This window comes from Euprymna scolopes, chromosome 28 (genome assembly GCF_053919585.1).
Source record: "Euprymna scolopes isolate OS-2025 chromosome 28, ASM5391958v1, whole genome shotgun sequence".
In the NCBI taxonomy this organism is placed as follows: Eukaryota; Metazoa; Mollusca; class Cephalopoda; order Sepiida; family Sepiolidae; genus Euprymna; species Euprymna scolopes.
Genome location: NC_136509.1, coordinates 84,352,977 through 84,379,947, shown reverse-complemented (window position 1 = coordinate 84,379,947; position 26,971 = coordinate 84,352,977). Strand labels below are relative to the sequence as shown.

At 31.9% G+C, this 26,971-nt stretch overlaps 1 protein-coding gene across 17 annotated transcripts in view; it reads right to left on the bottom strand.

Moving 5' to 3' along the window:
• The window catches only part of LOC145249706 (filamin-A-like), a 302,081-nt gene that overhangs the window by 20,567 nt on the left and 254,543 nt on the right, over positions 1-26,971 (bottom strand). For 10 of the 17 annotated variants that reach the window (XM_080111571.1, XM_080111574.1, XM_080111575.1 and 7 more), the window contains 6 exons: positions 24,288-24,461; positions 23,091-23,252; positions 19,869-20,072; positions 19,554-19,706; positions 15,931-16,059; positions 11,096-11,116 (listed from right to left, as the gene is read on the bottom strand). In XM_080111571.1, coding sequence (XP_079967697.1) covers positions 11,096-11,116; positions 15,931-16,059; positions 19,554-19,706; positions 19,869-20,072; positions 23,091-23,252; positions 24,288-24,461 — 843 coding nt within the window. The remainder of the gene's footprint in view (positions 1-11,095; positions 11,117-15,930; positions 16,060-19,553; positions 19,707-19,868; positions 20,073-23,090; positions 23,253-24,287; positions 24,462-26,971) is intronic. The other 7 variants (XM_080111573.1, XM_080111577.1, XM_080111578.1 and 4 more) reach the window with 1 other exon arrangement.

The following is a 26,971-nucleotide window of genomic DNA, read 5'->3' as shown; positions in this document are numbered from 1 at the left end:
TTAAAAATCTAATTTATAAAACTCACTGTGTGTCTCCATATTTTCAAACTATCTGTTCTGGAACAGAGTCGCAGAGCAGCGCTAGGGGCCTCAAATGATCACATTTTTTATGGCCCGTTCTTTTATCGGTCTTTATCCAGTTAAACTAGATTTTAATGGGTCAAAATTGAAAAAAAAAAATCGTTATACATTTTGTACATTCACCTTTATTTTTAATCAGTTCATATGTGTATCACGTTGGTACAGTGGTAACGTCACCAGCTTTGAATGCTACAATTTTGCTTTCGATTCTAGTTGATAAATACTTTTAGTTTTGAAATCACAGCTATATGAAATCTGGACAAATTAAAATATATTTAAGTATTTTACGACCAGGCAAAGCCCCCCCCCCCCGCCCCACCTAGTTAAATGAAAACAGTTTTATTGTCAGTTAAGATTTTTTAAATTCGACACTTAGTGAGAAAGATGTGTTTGCTTGACGTAGTATAAACTATCAATTCTTGTGCCAATAAGCCTACACGCAAATCACTTTCTGGAACAAGTTTGCATCTATTTTTTTCAAATTGATTAGGGGCCCCTTATTTTATCCTTGCAGACCCCAGTTTGAAACTCCATTTTAGGATTTGTCAACTAATTCATTCTGTAACATTTATAATGACTACAGGTGCTATTTCAGCTTGATATCTATAAGAAAACATCTAAACCATATATTATCTTTTTTGTCAAGGATACCAATCAATATACAAAATGTCGAAAGTTAATTTAAATTAGAAGTCCTCCATTTTTCTGATGAGATCACTGAGCCTTCTATAATTTATTGTTGAATTATTGGCTGAACTATAGCACATTCTTACTACACTTTGAACGTTAGAGATAGGGTTCAGGTCCTCTACCAATTGAAAGCATTTTGGTTTATTCCTGGGTCATTAATTGCAATAAAAGTAGATTCATGATAATTAGATAAGCCAAAGTGCTGTACAATCATTTAATAACTTCCAGAATTTTTTTTTTTTTTTTTTTTAAATCAGATCTTTGGTTTTTCCTATAGGAAACGAAAATGATTTTACGTTTTATTTTTTATTTATTTTTTTTTTGTAAAGTATACACTTTTAAACAGCACGGTAAAATCTGATGTGCATTTGTATGTTGAAGTCAATTAGAAAATTGATGACAAAGTAACTGATTGCAGTTGATGCAGCTTCCACAGAGTAAAAGTCAGCAGAATAAAGGATTTAATTTTTTTTTTATTTAATGGCATATCAACCCTTTTCAGGTTATATAAATATATGTTTCAGTATTAAATATCTTCAAATGTTTATTCAGTGTTTGTTGGATTCTTTTGTAGAGAAAAATTTTATTTTTTTATTTTTTGCAAAGAGAAAGAAAAATGTTTGGTGCATTTTTGATCAGGAAACCAGTACCTTCAGACAACCTAATCTGATAGCACCAGACTGAATACATGGATATCAAGATATGGTATATGTAAGGTTTAGGGTTTTTTCTCTATAATCATTTTATTTAAAATATAGCTAGCGGCTAAAATACACAGGCAGCAACAATGTATATTTCATCGAGTTTTGTTAAAAAAGGACCTGTAACTAAACATGGATAAAAAAAAAGTTATTGTAAAGCTAAATATTTCCTTAATGAAATGAAACTGGCGTTTACCCTAATGCGGGTTTAACCAACTTCCTCTGAAGGAGGAAATTTCATGGGAGTATGGAATTCACAAGCCATCTTCAGTTGCAGGTACACTTCCTTTAGGGGAGATGAGTTTTTTTTTTTTTTTTTTTTTTTTTTTTTTTTTTCAACTCTTGCAGGGAGGTGTCGACATCCCTCTACACAGGGCCAAGTATTCCCAAATAGTCACCCCATCTGGTACTTAACAATCTCAACGTTGCTTAACTTCAGTGATCTAACAGGAACCGTTGTGTCAACATGATTATGTCAAATTCCAAAAATAAAATAGATCTTATTCCCAATTAGAACGACTTTTGGACAGACTCGATTCCGTTGGCATTACACGATTCTAGAATTTGGTACTTTCAGGAGAGACTATATTCCCTCCCCCCCTCCCCCGGCGTTGCTTCAACATTTAATAACTGGAGTATTTAATGGGCTGCAGTAAACAAACTACGGTAAAATAGAGAAAACGTGCACTTTCGCATATTTTCATATTACACGCATACCCTCGCAGACAAGAATGTCTGGGGGGAGTTTTGAGACAAACAAGGTAAGTACAGGAAATAAATGCGAACAGAAGTTTCTATTCTCACTACAAGATCTTCGCATGCTTATTCATCTACATTTAGAACGCAAAGAAAAAATATGTCTAAACAAATAAATAGCGGAAGAAACAATGTGTGGCCTGTTGAGCAATTTGGCTTCTTAACTCTTATCTACAATTTGTTTTTATTCATTTTTTTTTTTTTTTTTTTTAAAGCCTCTGTAGTCATTGGCTGAGATCTCCATAATCACAGCAGGAAGAAATGAGATGGAAGGAAGCTGAACTTTAGATTGGCAAGAATCCAAAAAAAGTACGATGAAATAGGTAGCAAGACTTTCTATTTTGCGTGTGCATTTTGTACATTGGAATCTCAGAAGTTGGGGGAGGGGATAATAGTGTGGGTTCATACGTGCAATTTATTATACAAAGATTGCAAAAAAAAACAAAAAACATCCCACTCCTATATACAGTTTATGGAAACGGATTGCATGCTAACAGGTTTAAAAATGGAATTTTTTTTTAATTTATCAAATTAACCAAGTCACCTAATTCACATTTACTTACGTATTTATACATTTTGTAAGAATTTCAGAGTAGGTGTAAGACATGTGTGCGCAGTTTACCTATTATATAAAAACTAATTCAAACACTTGTTTCAAAGATAGTTTTCCTTATAAAGTGGTAAAAGATCTAATGAACTTAACGAGGTTTATACAAGAGTGCTCAAGACCAAAGTAGAGCAAGATATGAGTTATTTTTACATAAATATTTAGGTATCGCTACATATTCATTAGTATGTTTCAGTCAAAATAGAGACATCGAGCAATGTTGCTTTTATAAAAAAAAAAAAAAAGGCCTGATTATGTCTTGTTAGTTGATTGAACTATGAATGAAGCTCATGAATGTGAAATGTTTATGTAAAAATAAATATATATAGAAGCAATTAAAATTGAATAAATTACATCTAATTTATCAAAAATTCAAAAAGAAAAAATTCTTAACTCATAGATTTTCAAAGATACATCAGAAGATAATTAAAAATTAGCATACATTTGAAGATATATAAAGAACTTTTGAATCAAGAGGGATTTTCAATAGAAAATAAAAAAAATTATATATATATGTATATACACACATATATATATATATATATATATATATATATATATATATATATACATACATACATACTAGCATGTGTGCCCGGCGTTGCCCGGGTGTTTGGAAGTGTATGCTGAGCAAAAAAAGTTTTTTTTAACTTTGACCCCTATTATGAACCCTTAACATTTGTTTTGGGCTCAAATCAAGTTAGATCCATGTTCAAGGAACCTATATCTAAAACTTCAAGTGTTTAAACCCCAAATTGTCGGAGGAGTTTGGTAGAGTTCTCAAAGGTGAAATCGTTGAACTTTGACCCCTTAACAGCCAAATTTCTGGCCGGAAATCAATCATAGATTTTCCAAAATCTCAGGACCCTGTATATAAAATTTCGAGTCTAGACTAAAAATTGATAGAGTTATTGCATAGGGAAATGTACAGACACGTTCACTTTATATAATTAAATATCACTTTTTATACTAATCCTTAATTTAGTAAGATAAATGTAATTGCAGAGCATATGACACATCTGTGTGTGCTTTGTAAATTCAAAATGGCATAAAAGATAAAAAGGTAATTGCAACTTCTAATTTGCAGATTTCGTAATCATGCAGAAATTCATTTTAATTGATTGATAGTTGGTATTTCTAAGAAAAGGACAGAATAGATTCATTAAATGATTCTGCACTACGAAACAGTTGCTGTAAATAATTGTGAATGTCAACATAATTAAAAAGGTGATAAATTGTAAGCTGTTAATATAACAGCATATATAATATAATATATATTCCAAATTTTATGTTAAGTATAGATCTTTTTTTTATATTGAAAAGGTGAATACATAAAATAGTATATACTAAAACTTTCTATAAATCCCTTTATATAAACAAAGGAATTCATGCTTATACAACTGTTATTGAGCACGATTAGTTTCATTGAATTAACATCTACAAAACATGACCAGAGTTATATTTGAAAACAAATTCCCAGAAAAAGTTTTCTGAAAAATGTAAAATAACTGATGTGCAAATTTTGACGTAATTTAACTTTCACCCAAGAAATAAATCACATTTAACGGTAAAGTATTTTTGTTTATCTTGGTTAGCCAATTCATTTTCAAATACGCACAAAGGGGGAGAACTACGTATAACTTGTTTAAAAATGGAATCAGAGCAAAATATTTCACTTAATTTTAAGAGAACATGATCATAGGATCAAGTAAGTTAAAAGAAATGTTATAAACTAACAAATGAGCTAATTATTTTTGTTGCTAGATAACAGACATAGCCTCTTCGTATATACTTATATATATAAGTACATGTTAGGTATATAAACAAATTCTTGAGGATTGGTTTCTTCTGTGGAAGGCACCCATTTATTAAATCGCCTGACAAGGACTTCTGGTTTTAACCGACCATTTTGTTGCTAACCTTAGCATGTCCAGTGTCATAACCATGTAAATTTGTTTATATTAATAATACATCTTGCTCTTTTTTATTGAGCACTCTTAATAACCTCATTAAATTCATTAGTTATCACTCTTTAAATAACTTTAAACTAGTGTGTGTGTCTATATATATATATAGAATATAATATATATATAGAATATAATATATATATAGAATATAATATATATATAGAATATAATATATATATAGAATATAATATATATATAGAATATAATATATAATAGAATATAATATATATATAGAATATAATATATAATAGAATATAATATATAATAGAATATAATATATATAGAATATAATATATATAGAATATAATATATATAGAATATAATATATATAGAATATAATATATATAGAATATAATATATATAGAATATAATATATATAGAATATAATATAGAATATAATATATGTATTTGAATACATAATTTTATTAAACATTTGAATACTGGATGCAACATCATTAGTTTTATTCTCTTTTAACTTTTGTTACCAAACTTTTTTTGTAGTAAAAGTTAAAAATAAACACAAAGTAAATAAAAAAAAATGACCAACGATTGATTCATTCCTGTGTAAAGGATTGATAAGGATTTGTGAATTTTTGAACAGCTGCTCTGGGTAGAGGTAGACAATGTGGGTTATATTTAGTTTTTACATAAAGCGGGCAAAGAGGAGTGAAAGCTCATTGTGTGAATTTAGATACAGGTTTTTGAAGATTTTAAAAATGGTAGATATTAGACCTTAATATTCTCCATATTTCAGTTTCTTTCGAGTATTTTCCAGGGATTTCAGGTGGAAAAAAAATATAGACAACCTACCATTTTAAAACTTCAAATACAGATTTACATCCAGTAATAATTTACATCAAGTAATCATTAAACACCAATTATACAAGGCTCCCGGGATTTCCATTTTTTAAGACTCCCCCCCCCCACTTAAACTTATTAGGCCTAATTTCTAGACATTTTCTAGAATCAATAATGTACAGGATTTTGATCAAAATAGGAATAAGAATTCTAGAAATAAGGTTTAATAAAATTAAGTTAATCTTCATAAAATAAAGTTACTCTTTTACTTGCCCCGAGACAGGTAGCATTTTAGTAAACAGAATAGTTATAGCCAAATTTTGTAAACCTTCAACAGAATTTCTTAAACAAGGAATTCACACCTGATACAAATGATAAATATTAAAATTTAATTTTAGAATTCAAAATACTTGAAAACGAAAAAATTTTTCAACTATTGAATACTAAGGTTTAATTTTAAACAAATTTTTATTTTAAAATTTCTTACCAATTTTTTTTGTAGTTTTAGAGTCTTTTACAGTCGAGATTGTGCATATTGTACGGGTATCCCAGTTTGTTTTTGTGGGGATACCAGTCACAACAGTAACGGGTGATTTTTTGGACCTCTGAACAAGAATTGGTACCGGCGTCATTTTTACAAGAATCTAGCCCCAGAAAGGCCAGTCAAAGAGACTTGCAGTGTTTTTGTTTTGTTAAGACCAGAAATAAACTTGGGTTAGAATTCCATGTAACTATTAAGCTGGAAGCACATTTGTTCCTGGAGTGTCAGCCCACAGTTTCTGTGTGGAACCACCAACTGTTGTGAATTTAAAGCCAAACAGTAGCAGTTCCAAGTGGCAGAAATGGTGGTAGCAGCAGTAGCAGCAGCAAGGAATAGAAACGAATGGTGTGTGTGTGTGAGAACTACTTTGCCCTCCGACAAGGTGAGGGAGGAACAAAAATATCACAAAAGGCAGAGAATCTTAGACATCTTCAAAATGTCTTTACAAAAAAAGTTTATAATAAAAGATTCAGGAGCAGACTTGTCAAGATTATATATTTGTAAATATTCATTTGATATGTAGTTTTAATGTTATAAGTATCAAAACCTTATTTCATAATTCTACAGTATAATTAAGGAAACAAAAACAATGTTTAGTGTACTTATGGGTACATTTTCATTTCAAGTCCAAGGTAAACAAGTTCTTGTTGAGCCACCCCCTTAGGCTACCTAATTTCCACCATTAATGATTACTACACTACCACCTTACATTCATTAACCCTTATCCTCGAGTGGCCTTCGGGCCTTGATAAGTGATTCCTTGTAAAAAAGCTGTTGAGCACTATCCAGTAAATATCAAAGAAAGCAATATTTGAGATGTGTATTTGGGCAACATTTTTTTCTATTAAAATATTGTTAAAAAGGTTTTATTTGCCTTTTCATCTGATTTGACAAAGAATTGAAACGTTTGAGATATTTTTGAATTAAAAATCAAAAATGAATGTTCCATATATATATATATATATATATATATATATACACATACACACACATACACGGAACATTCATTTTTGATTTTAATTAAAAAAAATAAAATTATATATATATATATATATATATATTTATATATATAAAATACAGATTTATTATCGTTAATATTTACTTTTATATGAAACCGTATTATTAATGTATAGATAAGGTTTTCAATTTTCTTTTTGCTAGGAGTGGGTCATCCTACCAGACATTAACCAGCTATCTTACATTTTAACCAAGAGATCAAGATTCTTACTGGCCCTTTAAGTGCAATTGTTTACATTGCTCTTGCACTTTGTTCAGAGTATATTCGTCTGGTAGTTTTTGAAATCTTTTTCAATTGTTCCTATAATTACTAGAATGGAGTAGTTTCAGTATACGAAAAATATTTTCAAGGTTTTAGCTTAGATTTCTTGGTTTGTGTGCAAATAGAACCAAGTTCTTACACATTAAAATTGAAAAATTAAAAGTGAAGACAATTTGAATTAAAATATGATTTGACAATTTTTATGAGACTTAGAAAATTAAAAAATTCATTGTAAGGAAAGTTTAATAAATATTCCTTTTTTCTTTTTAGGATTTGATTAAATAAAAAAAATTTAGATTTTTTTTTATAAATCAATGATGTCAAACATTTTTTATTAGGATTAAAGTGCTCTGCGTTTTGGTACCTGCCAGCATTTTCCATAGTCTACTTTCAGTGATAGCACAGTCACTATACTGCACAAGCACTCAAGATTTAATTAGAATTACCATGAAAATTCCATAGTCTGAAAATATCCAATAGGTCATTCTGTAGCTTCCCCCTCCCCTAAATCAATGTAAGCATTCTTGGGCAGAATAAAGAATTAGGATAGGAAGCTTGTTTTTCTTAAAGCTAACGTAAAAAAAAAAAAAAAAAAAATTAGCTTTAGAGGAACCAGAGTTAAAGCATTCAGGGTGAATAAAATGCTAAATTGTATAAATGAACCCAAGATTAAATTACTTTGAAAATTCCATAGTGTACAATATTATCCAATAGACCATTGTACAATCGCTTAAAAATAAAAAATCTGAATTGAAAAGGTACTCTGGCAGAAAAGAAAATTAGGATATAAAGTTTATATTCGACTAATTTTTTTTTTTTGGGGGGGGAATAAGTAGGGGAGCGCAGCTTTAACAATAATCGAGAAAATTAAGGATCAGTTGGATATGGAGGGGGGAGGAGGAGACCGTTATAAGGGATTTTGTTTATGGACAACAAAAAACGTTAGTCCGTGTGTAGTGTTGAACAACAAAACGAAATTGATGGTGCACAGGGTTTCATTTTAATATGAATGACAAAAATAATGTAAACAAAAAATGGTTTCTAATTCTGAAAAGGCAATCATACAGTTAATTTTTTTTTGCTTCCTTAAAAATAAAAAACACACAACTGTTAAGATAAAGTGTTCAGGATTTCATAAATTCGGTAAATTCCTCAAGTGTCAGAATGAAGTGTTTAGAATCTTTAAACTAAAAATTGCTGGAAAGTTTCATACGAAAAAAGGTGAAAATATTTCAGGCTGGAGTAAGAAAAAGGCTTAAAAAAAAAAAAAAAAAAAAAAAAAAAAGTGAAGGGGGGGGGCTAGGGCAGAAGATAGAATTACATTTACGTTCTTCAACATTCATTGAATCAAACGATTCTCCAGCCGAACAAATTTCATTCAGTTGGGTTTCTTTTTTTGGAAGCGTGCCAGAGAATTGTTATCTGCTCATAGATAAAGATACTTAACATTTTATCTTCCTGGTAAAGCCATTTGCATATTTGCTAAATTAATCATGACCAGGTTCGGCCAGAAAAGTTGATGGTTTATTTAATATCAAATAAAGATAAAACAGCCGAGCTTAGAAATTCGACGTTTAAAGCAATTATACAGATAGGATAATTGCTGGTATTTTAATTAGTTTGTAGAATAACTTTCAGACTGTAGTATCTTCCTCATTCAGTTTAATGTCGATTTTGCATCCGAGTACATGTTAGAAGACTTAAAAATTCACTTCCAAACTAACCTATATCTAGCTAGGTTAGCATCCCTTTTTATCAAGTCGATTCTCATTAAATCACATGTAAAGGATAGAAGTACCTTGAAACATTTACACTAGTCTGTTTTCATGCTTATCCCCTATACCTCGTACTAATATTGTATTAAGTATTAGTGAGAAATGTGACAAGGATCGAAAAGTGGGATTGAGGAGCACTGACCCTGCAAAAAAAATGCCTGGGGATCCTTTGGTAGAGGCAACTAAGGTGATTAACCCGAGACCAAACCCCTTCTCAAAGGAAAGGGGAAACCTAGGAGGATGGACCTCCTAGAACAGCACAGGATTAGCAATACACCACAATCAACAGGGAAAAGGCCATTTCAGATATGAACTAGGATTTAAAGACAGAGGCAAAAAGAGAAAAAAAAATCTGGCTAAGTTTCAATTTTATACTTGTGGAAACACTACATAATCACATTGAGATACCAGTTCTCAAAGTTAAGCAACATTGAGCCTGGCTAGTACCAGATGGGTGACCATTTGGGAATTCTAGGTGCTATATGTGCTCTCCACTTATCTCGGCATTGAACCTCCACTTGCCACTGGTATTTAACACCGACTCTGGAGAGTCGTGGTTGGAGATTGTGCAACTGTTGTCACAAAAATTCCACATGCAGACACCCTTACAGTGGGTATCCATAGTCTGTCAAGACTGAAAGGAGCTACCATATATTACTTTCATTCAAGAATTGTTTTTTTAAGACTGGAAGGGTTGACAATTTTAAAACGTTTTTGCAGACGTTAATAAATGCTCAGTTTTAACAAATTAGGAAAGTTTTCTGGCATAACCTTTTTCTGGTTACTTGATGTTGAATCCAGTCATTTTGGCTAAAGTTTCGTTTCAACTTTGTATATTGGAAAAAAAAACCCAAACTATTCTGCATTTCAGGTCGCAGATATTTTCAGATTGACCTGATCAGGTAACACCAACACATTAAAAAGTTAAGCACTTTTTAGCCCTGGTTGACAATTATCCACATAATTGTCTTGATAGGGGCACTGGTGGGTGCTGTGTCCCCCCCCCCCAAATCACCTCACTGGGTTGCATCTGGAAAGACATCCGTCTCCAAAGAAAATATTGCATTTTATGGAAATTGCTCCAGACAAGGCATGTAGCCACTTGCTGTAAGGAGCCGAAAATACCTCAAAAGTAAAAAGAAATCTAATAGTAAATATTAGATGGATCCAGAAAACAGCAATTCTCCCCCCTTTGTCAGAAACACCTGGAATGTAAGGACTAAAAAGATAAAGGGGAGCGAGAGATACGAGGCTGAGGAAAGTAACCCAAGGTCCACTTTCTAAAGTTTTTTTTTTAGGTTGTCTAGATTAAATAAAGATTTGGTCAGAGATAGGTTAGTTTGGAAGTCAATTTTTAGGAGCTGCCCAACACATGCCAGTATGTAAAACAGACAAACCGAATATGAATCAAATTCTAACTTTGGCAAAATAAAGTACAAAGATTCTAAAGATACAGCATTCTGAACAGTCTTTGGGGTTTGCCCAGGTTTCCTTCTATTATAAAAAAAATCTGTACAACATACGTATTAATGATTGAAAGAAAATATACACAAAAAATCCTGCAAATTAATCAAGTTTTATTTTTAAAATAAAAAAAATAAAAAAAATATGGCCAAAGGAACAATATACTGCCATCTTGCCAAGGGAGATGACTCCAATTCAAACTTGCAAAATTTTAGAATGCCATTCTTAACAGACATTGGAAATTTAAAATTCTTACTGATTTGGTTTCTAAAAGTATTTGATCAATTTATGTAATTTTTTTGGATTACAAAATTTTCTTTCATTCACAGGTACATAGATTTTTTTTTTTTTTTTTTAATATAGGAGGAATTCTGGACAAGTACCCAACTTTTTCTTAAGATTAAAACTTCACAAAAAGGTAATTATTAAAATTTACCTCTAACAGCCAGATAATTCTCTGTAGGAAAAAATACATCACAAAAAAGTCAGATTGGCTCTTTTGAGGATTAAAAAAAATATATATACAAAAAACAAAATCCGTAACGATTAAGATAATATCGGAGATTCTTTAGAAGTGACCATTTCTAGACAGAAAAAAAATTCCAAGTAGAAAATAGGTTAAAGAAAGTGATGAAATCCAGCTTTTGTTTGATTTGTTTAAACATTTAGACTTGATCAGGAAAAAAAAAAAAAAAAAAAAAAAAAAAAAAAAAAAAATAGAATAAGTTTAAAAGCCAAAATAATGCATATATATGTATTAGCAAGCCCCAGCATTACCCGGTTCTAAAAGATGTTTAAATATAATTTATGCCAATTTCATTATGTCAATATTATTGATTATATTGTACCCAATATATAGTAACGATTTCAAATGTAAAAATGACTTGGGTGCCAGCAGCTATAATCAAAATCAAAACACTTTCTGATCAAAGTCCATATGAATATAAAAACTTGAATACCATTAAGATATAAATGTATATTTGCACATGTATAGAAATGATGTGCAGTCAACTTATGCCTGCCAAGTTACAATTTTGACCCCCTTAGCTATTTTTACCAAAGCCACATCTATTATAGAAAAGAGAAAATATGTGCTTGTTTTTTTTTTTTTTTGTTTTTTTTTTACTTTTCTTCCTTTGGAGATTGTAATGCTGGGTATGGGGCAGCCAAACCAGCTGCCAACATTGCCCTGTTTTTTATTGAAACCAACCGAGAGCTCTTTTTAGTATCCTCGCTGTTCCCTCAAGTGCAATTGTGTGGATCTCTTTTGCACTTGGTTCACCAGGAGTATTAGTCAGGTAGGACTTCAGGTTCTTCTTCATAAGCCCTGTGGCACCTATAATAACCGTGTGTGTGCACACCAAAAGTTTTTCAGACGTGTCACACTGAAAGATCAATCTCTCAGACAACAAATACGTAAAAATTGGCCAAAATGATTAATTCTGTGCTGGTCAACTCAGCCGTTTCTTGCAAAGAGGGGTCAGTTTTTATGCCAACACTTGTGAGTCATACGCCTACCAATCTCAATGTACGTTTATAAAACGTTATTTCGAACACCCGTGATGTCATAAGTCGCAGTGGCTAAGACGACTAGCCCGTTAGCTTTTTCATCTCCTTTTGAGTTACAGGTTCAACCTTGCCTGCCTACTGCGGCTAATTTTTTGTGCTCGCACGGGTACTTGCTATTTTGATTGAAACTTGAGGGGTTGGTTGCTCAATAGTCTTAGTTTACCACCTCTTTCCACCTGGGAAATGCCGGGTAGTTATGCTAGTACATTATATAAGCTATGTGTGTGCATGTGTTTTGACTTCTAAAACTTAGTAATTTTAAATTAAAACGCTTACACTGAAGAACAATTTCCAATGCAGAAAAAGTGCCCATATGAATAATTTCGTTTCAAAATTACCATGACCAAAGATTCTCAAAAATATTAAAATAGAGAATTACAATTTTTAGTTGAAACTGGTCACCAACTATAATTTGTTTTTATAGCAACATAAGAGACAATTTTAATTTAGGAAAAGTGATTAAATGAATGAAACCAGATCTTAGAAATGGATAATGAAAGATCTAAAATTGTTTGGAAAGTTAAAGAACGAAGTCTTCGATAAATTAAGTTGGCTTTAGAGAAAATATTTTACCAAAAATAAAATTGATGCAAATCCAGCCTTAAATCGAATACAAAACCAAGTCATAATGATTAAGAGATTCTTTGGAAATTACCATTTACAAAAATAAGTAGCAGGTTGCAGCATGTGCTTAAGCTTTCTGTGAGTTGTTGAAATATTAAAAATATTTACTGGATTAAAATTTACCAAAGATTCTCAGAACTGACATGTCAAAATATGAAATTCAAATTTTTACTTGAAAACAGTCATCAACTGAAATAAAATGTTTTTATGTGAAAACAATGTAATTTAAGTGATTTAATCAACAAAACTAGAAATCTTAGATCTTAAAGGGATAAAATTGTCTGGAAAAACATGCCAAAATCTCAAATTTAGTTGACTTTAGAAATATTTTATGAAATCAAGTCAATGCAGATCCAAACTTAAATTCCAAACCAATGTACAATAAATGATCCTATTAGGTGTGGAAATGTTTTGACACACACACGATAAAAAGCATTTTTGCATCAACCTAATAAATTTGATAAGGTACAAGACTGATGTTCACTATACAAGAGTAACAAGTTTTAATTTGCTCTAAACAGGGCATGAAGCCATTTGATTCAAGTAGGTAACCTTAAAAGAAAAAAGGTAAAATCACAAACTAAGCTTGGAAAAAAAAAAAAAAAAAGATCCAACGACCAACATTCAATTCCCATTAACACTAAACAGTCAAAAAGTCCTTCAAGAGCCTAATACAGAAGGAAGGGGATTTACAACGTTGGATGACAGTACAATAAAAAAAAATAAAGATATAAAAGTTATTCTGTTAAATTCAACTTCCTCTTAAAAAAAAAAAAAAAAAAAAAAAAAAAAAAAAAGCCACATGGAATCATTAATAAAATACAAAATCCTTTCCACAATTCAACCATATTTGGAATAAAAATTTAATTCAAGTTACAATAAGGAGCCTTAGCACAAGTGAAAAAAAAAATCAGTTCCAAATAAAGTAACAGGAAAGCTGACAAACTTTGTATCCAACAAAAATAGGATTCTACACTAAAAATTAAAATTATTGAATAGAATTTTAATTAAAAATAAAAGTTTTGTATTTTGCTGATCCGGCATTGATAAAGAGCAGAAATCTTGTAAAACAAGGGGAGATAACCAAGTCTCATTTAAACAAGAAATGAATGGTGGATTGGCAAAATACAAAAACTGATTTTATCTTTAAGATTCTACTCTATAATTTAGCTATTTGTGACTGATATAGGAGTATAGTTTTTCTGTGAATTTAGTGAAGGTTTATTTTTGCAAGATACATACTTTTGATGATTTTTCACCTATGCTCTATAGACCTACAAGAACAAAATCCCATGGATCAAGGGTGTGGGGGGTCAATATGGCAGTTTGTCAAAATATAAAAAACATTTTTATTTCTAATTAAACTTCTATGCGATAATTTTTCATAGTTTTTGCAGGATACTAAAATATCTTGAGTTCTTACTTGGAATGAGATTTTCACTTTTTGTCCAATGCTATAAGCACCAGCTGTTTTTAATGCCATTCAATGAATATGCAGGGACACTTTGGTGATAGTCTCATCGGTATATGTGATCCTGAATGGACTTCACTCATTGAGCCCTATCTGAAGAATTCTCAAAGATAAAGGTCTATCAAAAACATGAACAGACTCCAGAACTGAAATCAGTCAAAAATGAAAGCGGTAGCATGATAGGAAGGCGTTAAGAGTCGATAGAAATTGCATGTCGTATTCGGTTGTACTTACAGCGATGAACGACGGGACATTCAGGACTAAACCTGGGACAAGTTGAAGGACAAAAACAGACTTCAATATACAGAGCTGAAACTTGGTGGACAAAAACGGTATGAAGTCTATTAGTACCAGATTTTCTGTGAATTATTAAATTATATTTTAAAGGATAAATAATATTAATGGCTTGCTTGTCCAAATGATAAATCAGAAAGAAATTTCTCCATGATTACAGCCACATGAAATGATTTTTTTTTTTTTTAAAAATCCAATATTTATTCCTTTCTATTAAAAATTTAAATTTTCCATAAATTGTCTATGCAAATATTTTACCAATAGAAAATATTTCATAATTTTTTATGGTAATCCATCTATTATATAAAAGGAACTGTTCCTATGGACTCCAAAACGACTGGGCCAAATTGTATGAACTTTCACACAAATGTACTTTATGTATCTAGCAGCGTTCTTACCTAAGTTTTGTGTCGGTTATAGCTTCAATAAGTATCGATAATCAATTGGAAAAATTAAAGAGCCGATTTCGATAAAAGTTAACACCTTACATAGCCTAACAATAACACGTACATTAAAGTTTCATTACCACACAATCAGAACGAATTACAAATTTTATGATTCCATAAGTGGCTTGTTTTTAGCTACCCTGTACAAAAAAAAAAAAAAAAATCGATGGTTCATAAGAGTGAAATCTAAAAATATCAAAACATTGAATTTCAAGTAATGGTATCTACTTAATTGCAATGTCACAGTAATGAAGATATCCAAAAATTAAAAATAAACGATAGGGTAAAAAATTTTTCAAAGACCAACAAAAATTTAGTTTTGCTTAAAAAACATTGTAACAAGGGGCGGGCGAAGCAAATATTTTCTGAAAAACTGGAAATACAAGGACAATGTCACTAATTGTCCTTGAAAACAGTTTTTATACATTTTCTACATTTATCGTAATTTTTGGATATTTTCATTACTATAACCTGACAATTAAGTAGACATCATTGGCTCTACTTGAAATTCAATATTGGTTTTCAAATTTCAGTCTTTCTAATGAAGCACCAGAAACTTAAGATATAAACATTTAACAAGTAGACAATATCAAACGATATCAAATAATTTTTATAATACAATAGGAAAACGAGATACAAACTTTAAAAATTAATTAAGACAACTTATGACGGCATAAACTGTTTATGACTTCCCTGATTAAAGTAAAAACTTAATTCAAAATTTTCGTCAAATACATCCATCCTGAAAAAAAAAAGAATGAGCCCATCACTAGGAGGGAGAGGAAGCAAAAATTTTGAGACCAATTCCTTATGTAAAATTTAAAAAATTCAGAATTTTCAGGTTAAATGTAGGTAGTGTTTGTTTACCTGGGATTTTAAGGCTAAGTTCACATTGGCTGCCAATGTGAGTGATGTCCGCAGCTTCACGGTGTCTGGTGATACGTTCAGTGATGCGGGATGATGGCTCGCCTCCAATTTTGACACTGAAGGGGCTTCCTGAAAATCAGATTTGAAGAATTCAAAATTAGAACATGAAAACAAATTAAGATTTAGTTTATTTTTTTTTGGGGGGGGGGGAGGGGGTCCAGAATTCTTATATTAAAAAGCAAAAAGATTCAGATTTACATACGCATGGCAAATTAAATTCCAAAAATTTGGTAAATTGATAAAGTTTTATTTTGAAGACAATCAAATGAACGATTTAATAGCAGCTGTCTTGTCTGCCATTTCAAGAGAAAAAAAGAGGGTAACTCAACAATTCAAACTTGCCAGATTTGTTGTAATGCCTACATATTCCCATTAATCACTTAAAATCATTTTCTTTATAAAATGAAAACTACTTTATCAATTTATTTGATTTTTAGAATATGTTTTCGTTTGATCATGTGTCCAGACATCAGATTTCAGTTTATTTTTAACATGGAATTCTTAAACCAACAAAACCAATCTACAAATATTTGGATGAATCATTAGAAGTCCATTTTTATTTTGATAGAAAATCTTATCAAAACCGGGTAGGAGGGGGTTACAAAAATAATGAACAACACCATGAGAGGATTGGAAATAATGGATTGAATAATTATAAATGCAGGTCTGACAGGATGAAATCATGGAAAGTTCTGTGAATTATTAAATTATAAAAGGATAAATGATATTCATGACTTGGTTGTCCAAATGATAAACCAGACACAATTTTCTCCATGATTATATTGTTAAAGAAAAACAATTTCTATTAAAAATTTAAATTTTCCATAAATTATCTATGCAAATATTTTACCCATAGAAAATATTTCATAATTTTTTCCATGGTAATCCATCTATTATATAAAAGGAACTGTGTTCCTATGGACTCCAAAACAACTGGGCCGAATTTTATGAACTTCAACACAAATGTACTTTACGTATCTGGCAGTGTTCTTACCCAAGTTTTGTATCGGTTATATCTTCAATAAGATCGATAAGTATCGATAATCAATTGAAAAAAAATTAAATTAAAAGGAACAGGCGATTTTGACCCAAAAAAAAAAAAAAAAAAAAAAAAAAAAAAAATCCACAGTAGGGTCTTTGATATGGCGGACATGTTAGAAATGAATGTTTCCATTTAGAGCACAAGTGAAGCATGTTTGACTTTTGCATTTTAAACTAATTCAAGCCATTATATAAAAATAATTTTATAAAAAAATCAACAGAAGGTTCTATACAATGCAGTGTAGACTACAATCTACTAAGTCACTGTGGGTAGGGATCCCAAATCGATTTGATTGAAAAAAATGGGCAATTTCATGATTTCAATGACAAAACTACAGGAATGTGAAACATTTGTTGATCATTCGATCCCAGGCAACGTCGGGTCGCTCTGCTAGTATATACGTTCAATATTTTATGTAGGCCTAACAATAGAGAAGCAAAAAAAAAAACTTTCCTAAAACCCTTGGCCTTTTGGAAAGGAGCAAAATGCATACTTTTAAACAGCTTTCTGTTGTCAGTAAAAAATACTTCTACACTAAGGCAATTTTTTTTTTTTTTTTCCTATGCAGAGTGCCCCTTTCTGGGGAGCTGGAGTTTCCTCCACATTAAAAAAAAATTATAACTGACTGTGGGATGGCAAGTAAATAGGAATACAGAGTATAGCACTTGTACCCCCCCCCAACATAAATACCCGACAAACAGCTAAATCCCACCCCTACACAGATCCCTAGTTGTAAGAAAGCCTTCAATAGTTCCCCCCCCCCCAGAACTGCTAGACTTCGGAACACCCTCCGGGATTCTACTTTCCCAACTGTACTGACATGCAGAAGTTCAACTGTAATGTAAAGACATCTTGGTACTCATCTCTCTTTATAATATCCCTGCAACTTGTGTCTGATAGTAGCCCCCTACTTCAAAGTGGCTCTGTGCCTTGTTTGGGGTGAAAATTGAATTAAAATTTAAAAAAAAAAAAAAAAAAAAAATGTTAAGACAAATTAAAAATGCTAAAACCAACAGATTGGCTCTAAGGGTCGTAAATAAAGTTCGCTAAAAGTGGACTTGCCATTTTTGGAGAGCAACATATACGATACGAATTTGACATTTGATAAAAGCTAAAATAAAGATTTATCTTAAGCCGGTGGAAGAAAGAGTTCAGATAACTTTAGTCTACTTTATAAAAAAAGGAAAAAAATCCTTTGGAAAAACAAGAGGAACATTGTTCAGTTCTGATAAGGAAAAAATATACAGGCGGTCAGAAAAGTCATAAAAGATAAAGTCTGAAGCATCCCTCCTAAAAGTTTACAAAGAGGAAAAAAAGAAAGAAAAAGAAAAGTCTATCAAATGATAACTGCATTAAGACCTTTTAAAGAAAGTCTTGCATAGTATAATCTGGAATTCCTAAATAGTGTTCTAATGTACAAATTTGGAAACTAAATTTGAGGAATTCCATGCTGCCAAAATTTAACTTTGGGAGAATTTCTCAAGAATTGGTAGATACACACTCACATACCTAAGTGTATGCGAGTATATATATATATATATATATATATATATATATATATATATATATATATATATATAATTATCTCCTAAACTAATGAACTGATCATTATGAATTTTGGAACAAAGCTGCAGGGCATAAAGGTAGGTAATGTGGGCTATATTTAGTTTTATGAGCTTTATATTTTTTCTTATGAGCTGGAAACCTTTCATGAAATTTCAAACCTTATATTCATGAAATTTTAACAATAGGTATTTGAGATCAGTATTTTCAATCCTCTCCTAATATTATTCATCCTGCATATCAGCAAGACATGAAACCCTTTGCATTTTTATAGAAAAAAAACTTTAGACAAAGCATGAAGCCATTTGATGTAAGGAGCTAACAAGAACAAATTATCACAAAGACAGGCGATGCCTATTGATCAGAGTCTTGGAAAAAAAATAAGTGCAGATAGCAGGAAAACAGTCAGAAAGTTCCAGAAGCAAATTTTGGAAAAGAATGTATTGGAATATGACATATTGCAATGACGTATCAAAATGGTGAATTCTTGGAGACCAGTAAACCAACGAGTCGGATATGCTGGAACAAAGAAAATTCTGAAGAATATGTGCCATAGTGTTTATAAAAAATACTGGGATGACAGACAGAGAGAGACAAAGAGAGAGAGTATGTGTGTGGGGCCCAATTAAATTAGATACATTCTGCACATTATCAAAAACCCTCAAATAGGATAGATTCACTGGCCAAAATATAACTATTCCAGAAAAGACCAAGATTGGTAGAGAATATTCTCAGGCTAAAAAATAAGTTACGAGTGATAAGGAGAATCTAAGGCATAAACTCAATTGGACAGCATAGCGAGCAAATGCGAGACATTCATTAAAGATCCCGGGACCTCTGAAACACCCTAAATACCAAAGCAAGATGAATTAACTATCCATCTAGTCATTCCATTAACTATTAAAACTGAAAGCCATTGGAGGAAAAGTAGCAATTGAAGGAGATCAAAAACACTTACCTGGTACATGTACATCAGCAAATTTAATATTAATGATGTAGGTGCCAGGCTCTGTTGGTTTGTAGGTGACACCACAGGTTCCGTCATCATTGTCCTTGCATTCGATATCAGCTTTGCTTGGACCTTCAATTGACAGACTTAGACCACCATAACCTGGAGAGAAAAATTGTTTAAAATTTATGTATGAAAATTAATACATCCGGCTATCCATACATTTCATGGGATCAATGTTTTTATGACCACTAATACAGTTTCTAAAAGATAAAAGGATTTTTATTTTAAAAGACAAATGAAATGTTTGCAAAATTTTCTTACCAGCTTCCTTCGTGTTGACTGTAAATTCATTGACTTCGTTCGCCATTCCTTCCACAATGCCACGCCCAGATACCTTAACTTTACTGGCATTACCAAGCTCTCCTTCTCCAACGTAGATCTTGAACGGGCTGCTGGCAATGTGTTGACCATTGCGAAATACGTTGACCAAGTGTTCACCAACCTCGTGGGGAGTGAAGGAGATTCCTAAAAAAAGATTATTTTAATAAGAACCATACTTTATATATTATTTAATTGGAATTCATTATAGAGATGAGTTTTATTTATTGTGAACTATTATCCTCATGACGTTTCTGCCAACTATTCCTCTGGTGAAACGGCAACTATGGATGGCAGTAATTGCTGAGAATGCAGTTAGATTCTGAGTTCCTATCCCATCGTGGTTACCACCTGATTGGTTGTTTTACGGCATATCAACCTTTTCCAGGTTATTCAATGCCGAATCTAGTTATTTTGAGGAACGATTTTTAATGGAGTATATTTTTTTTAAGTCAGATTCTATTTAACCCATAGTTGGAACCCTAACAGGTACTACCACTCCGGGTCAGAGTGGACCTGGGAGCAATGGCAATTAAAGGGTGGCTCCACACTCCCCAAAGCCCACAAGGTGGGGGCCTCACCATCAGATATAGTTTTAGGTCATTCAGGACCACCACCTGATGAAGGCCAGAAGAATAGTTGTCTGAAACATCATGAAACAACAACCAAGATGAGGATGATAGTAAGCAATAAATAAATTAATGAATCATACTTGGTTTTATGCCACAAAAACAATTGGTTATAAAATTACATGCAAAGACATTTGGTTGGTTTTCTTTTATGGCACATCGACCCTTTCATGGGTCATTTTATGCCGAATCCAGTAATTTTGGAAAAGTTTGTATTTATATTCTTTATATCTTCAAATATTTATGAAGTTTGGTTTGAGGGTTCTGTAGAAGAAGGTTTTATATTATTTTTTGGAATCTTGAGATGAGGTCTTCATAATTTTTCATTTTTTTTTTTGCAGACCATCTTCATAGTTGTTTCATCATGTTTTGGCCAATTTATCCTCTGGCCTTCTTCAAGTGATTAACTATGATGGGATAGGAATGCTAAGTCTTGTAACTGTATCCTCAATAATAACTGCCTTCCATAGTTGTCTCACGTTTTTTTTTGTCAACTAATACTTTGCCTGCTTTGAGTAGGATTGAAACCGCTATCTTCAGATAGTGCTCACCTGGAACCATAAAGATACGAGAGTAATTACTAGGGATACAGTTACAAGACCCCACATTCCTATCTAGTCATGGCTAGCCACCTGAAGAAGGCCAGAGGATAAGTTGGCCGAAATATGGTGAAACTATAAAGATGGGATAACAATCCAAAAAATGAATACAGAAAAATGTTTTACTTTGCAAAACATGAGTTTTGCAAGATAAAGAAAAAAAAAAAAATCTATGGTGCATTTTGGTCAGTAAGCATCTTCAGATGCTGCATCTAGTGATACCAGATCAGGTCACCACTCTGGACCAAAGTGGATCTGGGAACAATAGTAACTAAGGGACAACTCCATATTCCCCACAGCCATCCAATGAGGCCATACCACTGTAAGTCTGGGGTCATACTCCGGACCACATGCAAACTTTATAAGAGGGGAAAAAAAGAGAATGACTAGTTTACAGATTTTCTTGTGAGAGAAGAGATTAAGGATTAATGTTAGAGTTGATTTTGGATTATCAGTGAATCTCATCGCGTCAGGGAAACACCCTATCCATGTAAAAATAATTTCCCAAAAGGGAAGTTAAATTGAAATCCAGTATTCAGGATGACTGGATAGAGATTCTACAAATTCTCATAATCATGTTGACATGCTGGTTCTTATAGCTCACTGAAATTTAACACTGAGCTTGGTCTGGACCAGATAGGCGACAACAAATTGAGTACATTGCCAAGGTTACTGCAAAGAAATTTGGCTCTACCATGCTAGAAAGTTAGGTATGCCCGAGAGTATCCTGTACCTTTACAAGGCCACCATTCGCCCATGCATGGAGTATTGTTGCCACATCTGGGCTGGTGCATCTACCACTAGTCTCTTCCTTTTAGATAGGGTTCAAAAGAGTTGCCAACCTAATAGGTCCCACACTATCAGTTAGGTTTCAACCGCTGTCTCATTGCATCCCATTGTTCTAGAAGTACATTAATGGTAGATGCTCTGACAAACTACAGACCTTTGTACCTTCTCAATGTAAATACCCCCCCAGGCAAGCAGCAAAATCCCACCCCTACACAGAAATCCAGAATATTATATAAATTGATATCCAGCAGCAATAAAAACATTTTGGAACAAATTAAACCTTTAACTTGAATCTGAAACTAAGGAGTATTTTTTATAATGTCCTAGATTTTTGGACATGATATTTTGCACAAGTTGCAATGTTTATGTATAAAAAAAAAAAAAAAAACCCTGTGAAAAAGTTTTAAATCACAGTGAAAGTTAAAATTAAGCTCTGTCACACACACATATATATATATATATATATATATATATATATTACACACACACAACCTTGTCTGTGTGTGCAGAACAGTTTCTATGAAACTCAACTTTTGTCTAAATTGAAACCAGACAGGGGATTTGAATCTATGGAACAAAGATTGTTTTTTAGTTGGTAAAAATAGCTACTAATGTTAAAATTGGAAAAACTTTGAACTTTGCAAGTGTAAGTCACCATAACATGCTCTATGCATGCACAGATATGTTAATATATAACATTTTTTAAAGTTTTTATATGCATATAGACTTTGCTCAGATGATAACAAATAAGGCTGGAGAGCTATATTTTTGGTTTCGATTCTAGTTAATGGCATCCAAGTCATTTTTATTTTTGAAATCACTAAACATTGGGTACAATATAATCAATAATTCGACTCGTACAAAAATATGCATAAATTAAAAATATGTTTACGGATATCTTATGACCAGACAACACCAGGTAACTGGTTAATCCTATATAATTATAGGCAACTAGAAAAGACTATTATGATATGGTCAGATGGCATAAGACATTTTATGAACTGCATATCACAGGAAAGGGTGTAGGTGAAGTCCAGGAAGAGACTGAAGGGCTGAGATAAAGTTTACTGTGAACCTTTCAAGACGTCTAACAGATTTGGTGGGTGACAAAAAAAAAAAAAAAAAAAAAAAAAAAAAAAAAAACTTACCAAGATGACCATTGGCCAGTTTCTTTAAGATGCAGGGTTCTTCTTTGCCAGATGGACTCTTGATCATTGCAGTCAAGTTGGAGATGTCAGTTTCAGTGACCTTCAAAGAGACTTCACTGCTGCTGCCCACAGAAATCTGAGCCTTCCTTCTTGGTTCACCAGCTAATAAATAAAATGAAAAGTTTTGCAATTTTCATTTGCCAAGATTGAATATAAAATATTCATAGCAAATACACATCTAATTTGTTTATAGTTTAAAAACAAAAAATGAACATTAATTATTTGCATTAGAAATCAAAAAAAAAAAAAAACTTATAAAATATGCATAAAGTGCGCTTGAAAGCCAAATCACAACATAATATTAGGAAAATAAACATTCTACTTGTTTGAAATTTATAACATTTTGGAGCCAAATTCCATCCTCAGTATGTGGTTTTTTTTTCTCTTGTTTCTTGCCAGGTTGTAAAGTTGGAGAAAGAAAAGTGTAAAGAGCTGTGCATTGTATCTCTTCTGTATTTCTTTCTCCAACTTACATGGCAAGAAAGAAAAAACATACCAAGGATGGAGTTTAGCTCTGAAATATGTGATAAATTTCAAAGTAAAATGTTTGTTTATTTTCCTAATATTATGTTAGGATTTGGCTTTCAAGCGCACTTGATGCGTATTTTATTTTATTCAAATTAAATCAACGTTTCTATATGGAACTCATGCCCTTGACATTATATTATGTCAAGTGAGATTTAATGAATCTGGTTAAAAGAAATTACAAAGATAAATATCATTAAAGCTTAATAGATTTAAGAAAAATTGATGAAAAATCAATTATTTAAAATAATCCTCTGAAAAATTCATGGGTTATTTTTCAGTTCCTTGCTTGAATATTTGATGGATAAATATTCAAATTTATGCAGTTTTATTTTGAAAATAAAATTTAATAAAAATTAAAATATGAGAAAAAAATTTTAAATATAAAACTGATCACTTCCACACTAAATTGCATTTTGAGAGTTTCTTAAAATGAGATCCCGGCTAGGTCCGAGCAATTTTTTTTGCATGGAGTTATATTTATGTGAAAAATATTCAGTCAAAACTTTTTTTTTTGGGGGGGGGGGGGGGCAAGATGTCAGTCATGTGACTGAGTCCTCATTCAAATGCATGTAGTTGAGTGGAAAGAGTTTTGTTAAAAGCAGAACTTACGAGTGATCTTTGGTTTGAATGGAGATCCAGAAATGTTTTTGTCTGCAAACTTAACTGTGATACAATATTCTCCAGGTGCGGTTGGCAGGTAACTGACTGTGCAAGTACCATCTTTGTTATCTACACAGTTGATGGTCGCCTTAGAAGGACCCTCGATGGACAAAGACAGACCACCTGAAATTAGGAGAGTTTACATACAATTAAATACAATTTTTTTTTTTTTTTTTTTTTTTTTTACATGTCTACATTTTATCTGTACAAACTATTAAGATGACCATAAATATTCAGAATGAAAAGTTAGAAAAGTTGTAGAGAAGGAAAAACCCTATTCAAATAAAATGATCAAATTCAAAGAGAAACCTTTCATTCATAGCATAAATATTTTTTTTCTCCTATTTACTTGTCTCCCCACAAGGGTACAGTTTTTAAAATGGTGGAAAAACGGGCGCACTCTTGATTTGAACAAAAATAAGTTACATAGTCTAGAAGACTTTCGGCCATTGACCAAGGACAAATGGAAGATGAAGTTTAGTATCATCAGAACAGATACTTCACTTTTCTCCTAGCCAATCAATGTTCATTTCCATTCAAGACAGTTTTGAATAATCTATATTCACAAAAGTGAGAACACTTCTCAACCTATATACTCAAATTTTTGATCTACAGACTTGAGATTTGGTATATAAAAGATATTTAGATATAGAAAAACTTTAATCATTTTTCATCCGGACAAAAGGGGGCTACTAAGGGGTCGAAATTGAAAAATTGATATGTGGTGGTCATCTGATTTTTTTCTGTTTGCCAACTGTTTCACAACTGTGCAGGCACGGTCATGAAACATGAGAGCTTCCTCATTCTAGCAAGCTGGCCTAATAGTTATCATACTTGACTGTCTTTAGATTTGTCTCAGCTCGCATACTTAAAATAATTAAAAAAATTTGATGTTGCTTTCAATACTTATGGTATTTCGATTTATAATAAATTAGAAATCTGCATTAATTAAAATATATTTAAGCATATTTTATGACCGGGCAATGCCAGATGGCCTGCTAGTGATTTAATGAAGTACATACTAAAAATATGTACTATGAAAAAAAAAAAAAAAAAAAAAAAAAAAAAAAAAAAAAAAAAAAAAAAAATGACCATAAATATTCGGAATGAAAGAAAAGTTTGTGAAAAATTGTAGAGAAGGAAAAACCCTATTCAAATAAAATGATCACAAATTCAAAGAGAAACCTTTCATTCATAGCATAAATATTTTTTTTCTATTTACTTGTCTCCCCACAAGGGTACAGTTTTTAAAATCGTGGAAAAACGGGCGCACTCTGGATTTGAACAAAAATAAGTTACAGTCTAGATTTGTCTCAGCTCGCATACTAAAAAAAAAAAAAATTTGATGTTGCTTTCAATACTTATGGCATTTCAAATCTGCATTAATTAAAATATATTTAAGCATATTTTATGACCGAGCAACGCCAGATGGCCTGCTAGTGATTTAATGAAGTACATACTAAAAATATGTACTATGAAAAAAAAAAAAAAAAATTTAAAGACCACTACATACTCTCTACAAAGGTCATCATATTGTATTAATCTTAAGATTCTTTTTTTATTGGTTTCCAATATTTTTCTAGTCAAAATTCTCTAGAAAGACATTGGATTATGGGAGGGATCACAAAAAGATTGCTGACATCCTAAGTGAAAGTGATTTTTGTGGAACGAACTGGATTGGAATTTGTGACACTCAGATCGTCAGTCCGTGTCTTCAACTACTAGACCATCATCACCTTCCACTACAGAGTGAAGATTGGGCAAGTAAATTCACTAATATATAAAAATAGTCCACAACCACCAAGAGTTCAGTCAGGCTAAACTTGATTATCCTGAGGTTAAAGGCTGTAGAAAACGTAGGAATGGACATAACGTCACATGGCTCAAAGAGAGGGTGTGATAGCGTTTCAACATGTAAAATGACATGGACTGACAAAATATTAGATCGCTTTGTGTGTCCCACTCACTGGTTAACGATTTGAAACAAGATTTTGTTGAGAAAATGTCAGCCATCTTTCAGTGGCCCTCGTTAGAGTTCATCCTTTAACGACATGAAGGATACTTATTTACCAGGTGATGTGCCCTTGGTCTAGACGGAATCTACACAAGTGTATAAAAGGTATAAATACAATTTTTGAACTTTTTTTGTAATGATTACAGCAACTTAGTTTTCTGCACTGCTAACACAAGGTTCAAACTAAGAATGGGAGGATTCCAATATCCTCCTCCCTCCACCATGTCCAATTCAGACAATTACTGATTTTGTTGTAAATTCCCAATTCAGATTAATATAGAATTTCATTTTACTTTTTTTGTGGGGGGGGGGGGTGACAAAGATTCCTCATCTCTTAAATGTGGAGTTTTTTTTTTTTTTTTTTTTTTTTTTTTTTAACTTGACAAATTTACAGTTCTGAATTTGAGATAAGGTTTGAATGATTGTTTTGCTTAAATCAAGTCACTAAACTACAGCATAATAGCTCCTCAGGCTAGATTAAAGATTTTTTTTCAGGCCAATTTAAAAGTCAAAATTGTGTGGTAGTTTTTCTGAAATGAGCTTTTTGGAGAACCAGTTCAACTAAAAAAGCAAAACTCATGAGCAAAAACAACACTTCCAGGTTACTCTATTATTTGGG